This window comes from Labeo rohita, chromosome 12 (genome assembly GCF_022985175.1).
Source record: "Labeo rohita strain BAU-BD-2019 chromosome 12, IGBB_LRoh.1.0, whole genome shotgun sequence".
In the NCBI taxonomy this organism is placed as follows: Eukaryota; Metazoa; Chordata; class Actinopteri; order Cypriniformes; family Cyprinidae; genus Labeo; species Labeo rohita.
In genome coordinates, this window is record NC_066880.1 from 8,747,564 (window position 1) to 8,756,702 (window position 9,139).

The 9,139-nt window shown below is 38.3% G+C and overlaps 1 protein-coding gene across 4 annotated transcripts in view; it reads left to right on the plus strand.

Moving 5' to 3' along the window:
- bahcc1b (BAH domain and coiled-coil containing 1b) overlaps positions 1-8,085 on the plus strand; it is a 123,691-nt gene extending 115,606 nt beyond the window's left edge. For all 4 annotated transcript variants that reach the window (XM_051123980.1, XM_051123979.1, XM_051123982.1 and 1 more), the window contains exons 25-29: positions 2,869-2,985; positions 3,112-3,261; positions 4,095-5,305; positions 5,388-5,624; positions 5,706-8,085. In XM_051123980.1, coding sequence (XP_050979937.1) covers positions 2,869-2,985; positions 3,112-3,261; positions 4,095-5,305; positions 5,388-5,624; positions 5,706-5,915 — 1,925 coding nt within the window. In that variant the 3' untranslated portion in view covers positions 5,916-8,085. The remainder of the gene's footprint in view (positions 1-2,868; positions 2,986-3,111; positions 3,262-4,094; positions 5,306-5,387; positions 5,625-5,705) is intronic.
- The last annotated feature ends 1,054 nt before the right edge of the window (positions 8,086-9,139 follow it).

A 9,139-nucleotide genomic window follows, 5' to 3' on the forward strand; every position in this document is an offset into this window, starting at 1 on the left:
AGTAAAGTATGAGTTTTGACGTGTACTTAAATAAAAAGTACCCATTTTTGGCGGATTGATTACAATATGTTTTAATTCACTACCATAGTTTTACTACAAATTGTATGGTTAGACTATGGTTAGTGTAGCAAAACCATGGTTAATTTGTGGTTATCATGGTTTAACTACAGTAACCATGGTTTTTGGTTTTAATTTTCGTAAGGGTTGTGTTTATCTGCTCTAGCTCCCTCTAAACGTATTATGAAATGATCTCTTAGAAAATTAGTTTGCTAAATTACTACTATAACTTTACAGTAGATAATAATGATGTCCTTCTACATACAGTATTTTGAGTAAGTTAATTATAATTTGGTTTAGTTTAGTTTACAGTATTATTAATCCTCTGGCTGTTACTGCTAAGAGTTCCTAGCACTTAACTAAGTAAACAAAGACAAAACTACAGTAGCCTATTTACAGATGAAACTGACCTGCACTTGAAGTCCTGGTCAATAGTTTTGCCTTTCAGATCCATTCCTTTCTCGAGTCACTTGCAACTATTACTTTGATTAGAAACCGTTTGGTGGAGACACGGAGTAACCGATTCATGATTTAGATATTCGTCATCGAATGGTGATCCACCAAATGCAGATTAAAACTAAAGTAACGAGCCTGGTTTGAATATATAAGAAGTAGAAAGTACAGATATTTATGTAAAAATGTAAGGAGTAAAAGTAAAAAGTAGTCAGAAAAATAAATAGTGAAGTGAAGTACTGTTACCAGAAAAATCTACTTAAGTACAGTAACTAAGTATTTGTACCTAGCACATTTTTTGCACATTTTTAGTAATTGTGCTGTTCATTTTCATATTGTATTTTCAGAATGTTTTGGAATATTTGTCCTCTCCCCAAATTTGTCACTACTGAAACACAGTAATAATCAATTAATTAGAAGAGTTATATTGACCTATTAAGATTTTGCGTACATCTACATTGCAATTTTTTTTTTTTTTTTTTTTTTTTTTTTGCTATTTTATATATATATAAAAAAATCAGAGGTAAATTAAAAACAATTACATTTTTAACAATATTTCAAGTGTAATTTATGAGATTTGTTGTATTTTGAATCCAGTTTTTCTTTATAAATGCAAAATGTTGATCATACTGATTTCAAAGTTAAGAATTCATTAGTCTGAATACATGTTGAACCAAAAAATATCATAACATCTTAGTTGATAATTCAGTATACTTTATTTTTGACAAAACATTCCATGTTTTGGTAGTGTCTTCACATTTTCCGGTAGTAACTCTAATGCTTTGGTAGCGACCACATCACATTATAGAATTTTAACTTGCAAACTAAAACACAAAAAATTTGCATAACTGTGCTAAACTTTTGTTCATGATGATGACATGTTACAGTCGATAGTGACAATTTTAGATACGTTTGAACCCAACTCAAAGTTGCAAATCAGCACATGGTTAGCCAGCACAGTTCTGAACCTTGGTACACATATAAAAACTAAATGTTATGGAATAACTCCCAAAAAAGTGTGCTGAATTGCAGAAAAACGGTGTTCGGTAGTACCTTTTGAACACATTTACCTTAAAATGATGGGCCCTATCTACTCACACCTTGTAGCTATGAGAGAGAGGGACACAGGAATATTTCCTAAAAATAAATGTAGGGGTGTAGTTAAAAACAGTCTCAGCCAATGGACTAAAACATACACTGTTTCGGTAGTGACATTTTTTACATAAAGTTTCCTAATTTACAAATTAAATAATAAAATATATATATTTAAATTCACTTTTTAAATGAATCAAAAAGGTTAAAAAAAATATTTAAATATCATTTTCATAAGTTGAAATTTAGAGGTTAGGATTTGGGACAGCCACCTCCCAAATGAAAGTACCCAATAAATTATGATTTAAAATTTATTAAGCTTACTAATATTTGAAATATTATTGTGGGTTTCAATAGATAATAGAAGGATCTTAGTAAACATCTCAGATTTGAATACTTACATGCTTTTTAAATGTGTTTTATAGGTTGTGGGACAGCAGTTTGCACCAGTTCTGTAGAATGCCTCATATAAGGATTACACAGTCAACATCTTATTTTTAGGAATGCATTTAAATTAGTCCCAAAAATAGTAATGTGCCCGAATAGTGAATCTGTATTTGGAAAGGCACGGAAAACAAATAATGCGTTATATCGATGCACTACAGGGACATGGCAGGGTTGCCAGGTTTTCACAACAATTGCTTCTCAAAACTAGCCCAAAACTAGCCTTTCAGGGGATAAATATCACATTTTTTGGGGTTGCACAAACCTGCGGACATGAAAAACAACCTGTGGCAACAGTGTTAAAGTAGCCCAATTCTGCAGGAAAACCGCGGACTTGGCAACACTGGGACATGGTTAGTCGCTTGCTAGTGCTAGCCTATTACATTACAGTACATTGAAATTTTACTTACCACATAAACATTAAGGAGAGATGAATGATAGGACGAGGGCGAATGATTCGCACATTCTGAGCACCACTGATAAACACCTAACTTTGTAAAATGTGCAGTGAGTACTGCCGCTCTGTAGTATACACAGACTATGTGTGACTGCAAATTTCAAAAGTAAGAAAAACAGAAAGCATGCATTCAAAAGCAATTTCATTTCCTTGCGTATTAATAGCGGCTCCCTGATGCCCGCAAGTTTATATACAGTGTAATTACCCAACGATATTATTATGAGAAAAAGCATTGAAATATATTTTGTCCTCCCATCTCGTAGTTATTAACCCCTTTAGGGGTTCCTTTCCGAACACGGTATTCGGCTTAAATATAAAATAACATTTTTAGCATTACTAATCATTTATGTTTGTGTCTTCCAAAGGAGGTCCAGGTGAGGAACAGAAGGAAGGCAGCATCATGGTAGAGTTTGACGATGGAGACCGGGGATGGATTTCTCTTTCAAACATTCGCCTGCTTCCACCAGGCTACCAAATCCACTGTACGTTTCTGCAGATAAACACATTTCATCTTCACTATAAACAAAGTGTCGTGTTTTGCAATGCTAGACATTGTGCCAAGTTTCCATGCTTGTCATTAAGCCTGTGGCATTGTTGATGGTCTGCAGGTGCAGAGCCATCACCAGCCCACCTGGTCTCACCTAGCTGCCGCAGAAGGAAGACCTCCACTCAAGAGAAGATGAGTCAACAGGCTGATGTGTCCTCAGAGTGTTCCGCTAACACAGAGCCAAGGAAGAATGTTGTGAAAGCCAAGCCAGGTGCGTGATGACAGCTGTGATCACCCACATTCTTATGGTTTCCCAAATTCCACATTGGTTGGATTAAACATATTTTCGGTTACACGTTTTAAACGGATGCTTTTTTGCATTCCAAGATTGAAATCTCTCATAATTCACATACATCCCTAAGGTGTTGCGTTTAACCTGCAGTGAAAGAGATAAAACATGTTGGTTCAAAGGCATCTATCAAAACAGGTTTTTGTGATTTACTGATTTACACACTAATCACAAGGACTGTCAGCGAAACTTACTGGGTAGATGTTTCTCAACCTGTTTGTCCCTAAGGACATGCTTCATTACTTTTCCTGGTTCTTATTCCTGGAACTGACACTCCCACAAAATGATTTATTTCATGTTTGTCAAGAGCCCTAAAAGTCAGATGTAAGGTTAGATAATCTGTATAAATGCAAGAGTTTTTCGCTCATTGCTTTTAATGACCCCGTGCAATTAACACATCAGTGTTGATGAGATCAGTGTTTGGTTGACTAATGGAATGAGACGTATTTGACTGAACAAATGGATGAGGGAAACTGGCGTCAAGGTTGAACGGCACTTAACTATAGAGTCTTGCTTAAAGCCTTGAACTACCAGTCCAGCAGCTCAAACTCATCAGATGTTATCTGCAAAAATACAACAACATGGAGTCATCAGATGTTCTGCTGTCAGGCCTATCTGTTTGTATCTGTTTTCTCTAAGGGGCTAAAGGTAGTATGGCAGCAAGCAAAGCTTGGAAAATGCAAACAAGTTAGCATTGATAGGAGGTTGTTTTCCTACATCCCCATAGCAATACCGTTGTTTGTCTCCCTCAACAGGAAGGCCCAAATCCGTCAATGCATCATCAAAGAGCTGTGCATCTGAGAATGCAACTAGAACTGCTTCCCCTCTTCTTGGCTGGCCACTCGCTGCCATGTCCAGGAGGAAACCCTCCATGGATTTGTTCCAGTTTAATGGGTTAACAAAGAAAGCTCTGAGGGGAAAGGAGTCAGACATGTTCCCCTTACTTAGCTCCACCATGACCACTCCAGCCAAAGGCATCTTCAGCACTTCCTTTGAGGTGGACTCCTTCAGCAGCATCGCAAATGGTTGTACTTCCTTTGGGAATCAGCAGTTGGCAACAGGTCTGCCTCTTAGTCACAAAGGCGTTCCTGGTTTACGGGGTAGAAAGTCAGGAGACAGGAAGGAATTTCTGGTCAAACTGGACCATGAAGGGGTAACATCCCCCAAGACTAAGAACGGAAAAGCATTGTTGCTTCTTGGAAACCCAGAGGTACAAAGAGGCGGACGGATGGAAAAGGGCTTTGGAGCCAAAGGAATAGGAGAACTGACCTCAACGATGGGCTACTCCCAGTCTCTTCTTCTAGTCAAAGATGCCAAAAGGAACAGTTGCCATCTTCTCAAAAGTTCCTCAGACTTGCGTAAGCACCCTCAGGGTCTCGGGCTTAGTGAATATGCAGATTACGGGCCAAACTGCCACAGCGACTGCCTAAGCTCCTATTCAGATATGGATGAAGATGAAGACGAGGAAGAAGATGCTAGAAGGGCGGTGATGCGCACCTCTGGACGCTTTCTGTCTCGTCTTTCTGTCTCGTCGTCATCCTCAGGGTCCTCCAGCGCGTCTAGTTCAGGCTCATTGTCCAGTTCTAGCATATGCTCATCTGACAATGACTCGTCCTATAGTTCGGATGAAGAAGAGGCATCACGGCTTCTGCTTCAGAATTGCCTTTCTTCTCATCATACGTTGCTCCAACAACAGCAGCATCCTGAACCTCCCACCGCCCCACCACGACACACTTTCGGAGCCAAATCTATGACCATTTCTAATTCAAAGACTGCAGTCAACAGCAGTACAGGAAAACCTCCAAGGAGAAAGGAGATTGCCAACAACTCTTCCTCTGTAGTACAGTCCAAATCTTCCAAAGACTTCTCTAAAAAACAGAAGATACCATCTTCAGATGGTCCACCCAACTCGTCCTCATTCATGCCAGGACGGCAGCTGTGGAGGTGGTCTGGGAACCCCACTCAGGTAATTTCCTGTCCCGATTCCTCCCTTTTTGAAATTTCTGAAAGACTGCTTTAAACTTAAACTTGACCTTTTTTGTTTTCAGAGACGGGGTTTGAAAGGCAAAGCCCGGAAGCTGTTCTACAAGGCCATTGTTCGGGGAAAAGACACTGTTCGAGTTGGCGACTGTGCGGTTTTCCTCTCAGCCGGTCGGCCTCATCTCCCCTTCGTTGGTCGCATTGAGAGTCTTTGGGAATCCTGGTCCAGCAACATGGTGGTCAAAGTAAAGTGGTTCTACCACCCTGAGGAGACCAAACTTGGAAAAAGGCACCGGGATGGAAAGGTACACTAGTGACCTGTTTGGTTTTGATCGACTTTAAGTCGATATTGCCCACCTAAATCTACTTTTCTTCTCTTTTCACAGCATGCCTTGTACCAAAGTTCCCACGAGGATGAAAATGACGTCCAGACCATCTCCCATAAGTGCCAGGTGGTAAGCCGAGCTGAATACGAGCGCCTGAGCCGTATCAGAAAACCTAACAGCAACAGTCAAGATCTCTACTACCTGGCTGGAACCTACGACCCCACCAGTGGCCAACTGGTGACAGCCGAGGGAGAGTCCATCATCTGCTAACGTTATGCACTACTGAAATTGTGAGATACAAGAAATGGCTGATAATCAGGCCAGTCTTACAAAACTAGCGTGATGTGGAAAGTGAGTTTAACCCACAGCCATGGGTTTTTGCAGCCACTCTTGGAGTAACAGTATATTATTGAACGGATTGTGGGGAAGACAACTCGATGAAGGTTCCACAGACATGGAATGATTTTTTTTTTTATCAATTAGCGAAAAAAGGCACTGGACTTGTTCAGAGTAGGATATTTAGACTGACGAACATGAATCGGAGTTGAAAAACACTGACTGTTTTTTTGGATTTGGGTCTTCACTGGTTACGCACGTCAAACTGATGTCCCCAGGACTTTTTGATATCCCAGCAGGACCAAATACACTGTTACTTTGAGCTGTGGTATGATCTGTTTGCTTGTGTGTTTGCGTGAGAGGAGATGTGAATGAGAGGGTATTTTTTTGCTGTATGCAAATATGTGAACAACCGTGTTTGTATGTAGAGATCAGCCACAAAAAAAGACAGACAAAACAAACAGGAATGGGTGTTAACCTGGAGATTAGAGGCCTAACTGGTGTTTGAATGATGCTCTCACACGTGTACAGTCTAATGACCTCTTTTGACAATACCAGGGATTTTTTTATTGTTCTTTTCTCGTTCATTTTGGCGGTTTATGAGAAAAACAAACACAGTAAAACAAAAGGAATGATTTTTCCAGTCAAGCCATACACTTCTGTACCTCTTGCTTATCTTCTCATTCAGGTGTATAGTTGTACAATTGATTTATTTGATGTGTGTAAATATATAAATATATATGAAAAAGTACAAACTGTAAATATAATATAAATGAAGAGAGAACTCTATTCCTCTTTATTGCTCTTGATTGTGTTATTTTTTTAAAATGAAATAACTGTTCTGATTGGGAGGTTCGTTTTTGGGACAGGCATGATTTGGGAGACCTTAGTTACTGAATACCCTCTTCACTGTCGTAATGGAGGGAAGGGAGGGTAGAAGCGACACAATGCAGTCCAGTCAGAGGAAACAGGCTGTCTGCGTACACTCTTTCATCTTTCTTTTGGAGTTTGATTTTGGCTTTGAAAGAATGGTTTGTTTCTATTGCATTTCATCATCTTTGTGTGATCTAATTGGTAACAATTTGCGCAAAAAGCTAACACTCCGTAGTCCGTATAGCACATGTGGAGGTGGTTTTACCGTCCGGAAATTCATCTGAAATACTGACTGAAGGAATCTGGCCTCCAAAATGTCAAACCAAAGTATGTCCTTGGAATTACAATACTTCCAGCTGCAATAAATATGTAGACTGAATCATAAACAAGGGGCACTTGCAATGTTTTTGCCTGATGTACTTTAGATGAGTGACAACTAATTTTGCAGATAGCTTTTCAAATGCGTTTGTGTTTGAAAACAGCTGAAATGTTCTTGTGACGTTTCGGCAGTGTTGTAGCAAAGTGTCGGCCAAGGATTATGGGTATGGAAATGCAAAGCGTGAACAGACGCTTCCAGCACTTGAAGCCTCCTGCTGTCCTGTGTCACGTGATCATGAAGGACAATCATAACCTGTAAGTGAGGGCAGTTTAAAACAGATCTAATCTAAACTCTTGCCTCTCGTCACTTTTTTCTTCCTGCTTTGCCAAAAATTGTTCTGTTTGTTTTTTCCATTGTCAATGTTGTACTCTTATTTGTTCAATATGCAAGCCTGTACAGATTGTTCCGTGTTGGAATTGTGAAAAAGGACAGATATGCCTTTCAATCCTAAAGGATGACTTACTTTTTTAATGACATTGTTGCTGTTACACTGCAGAAGCTAAAGCTTTAAGAAATCTGATGTGAAAATTAATGTAATGTCACTTTCTGGGTCTATAAAAAAAAAAAAAAAAGAAAGAAAGAAAAAGAAAAATGGTATTTTTGTAAACAAACACTGGATTCAACGATTGATATGGTAGCACTGGCACCAGCAGCGTGCCAGGAAGTTGGCCAAGCCTCAAAGGATATAGAATCATTGTGTAACCTGAATTTGAGACCCACTTGGAACTGATTTTTACGGTGGATGTTCTTTTTGACCTTGTGGGGAATATAACTCTAAGATATTTCCACTGTTAAAACATGTTATTTATCTTAATTTTATTGCATTCGTGTTGCATTTAATTAAAAAAATCTAAATTACCATGTCTCGTTGTATTTTGTTCAAGCTTGTTTGGAAAATGAATACTGAAACCATTGATTTACTTGAATGTACAGTTGAAGTCAATCTGCAAAATGTTAATTATTTGACCAAAATAAGAAAATGCATGTTATTTTTTATTTAGTACTGACCTGAATGCTCACTGATGCTCCAGAAGGAAACAATGCATTAAAAAACAGGGGGTGAAAACTTTTGAAATTTGAAGATCAGGGTAAATTTAACTTATTTTGTCTTCTGGGAAACATGTAAGTATCTTTTGTAGCTTCTGAAGGGCAGTACTAAATGAAAAGAATCTGATATTTAGGAAAAATAAGAAAAATGTACACATCTTCATTCCATTCAAAAGTTTTCACCCCTGGCTCTAAATGCATTGTGTTTCCGTTTGAAGCATCAGTGAGCTTTGAACCTTCTGTAGTAGTTACATATGAGTACCTCAGTTGACCTCAGTGTGAAAAGATGGATCTCAAAATCATACAGTCATTGTTGGAAAGGGTTCAAATATACAAAAATGCTGAAAAACCAAAGAATCTGTGGGATCTAAAGGACTTTTCTGAAGAACAGCGAGCAGTTAAAATGTTCGAAACAAACAAGGGATTCATGATCAACCATCACTAAAACAAACAGCTGCGGATCATTCAGGTAACAACACAGTATATAAGAAATAAGAAACAAGCATATGTAAACTTTTAAACAGGGTTATTTTGTATAAATTCAGCTATTATTTTCTCCTGTGAGCTATATGTAAATGTCTTTTATGTGAAATATCTTATTCAGGTCAGCACTAAATAAAAAATAACATGCATTTTGTATGATCCCTCTTATTTTGGTCAAATTGATATTTTGCAGATTCTGCAAGGTGTATGTAAACTTTTGAACTTCAACTGTATATGCATATTAAATTAAACTGAACCTGATTAACTGTCTGCAAACACCAAATGATGTTAAAAATTATCTTTTGAAAAGTCGTCTGGAGTACTGACTGATCTATTGTTGTTCAGTTTGAGCTCAGCAGTTTTGCAGCAAAGAGAG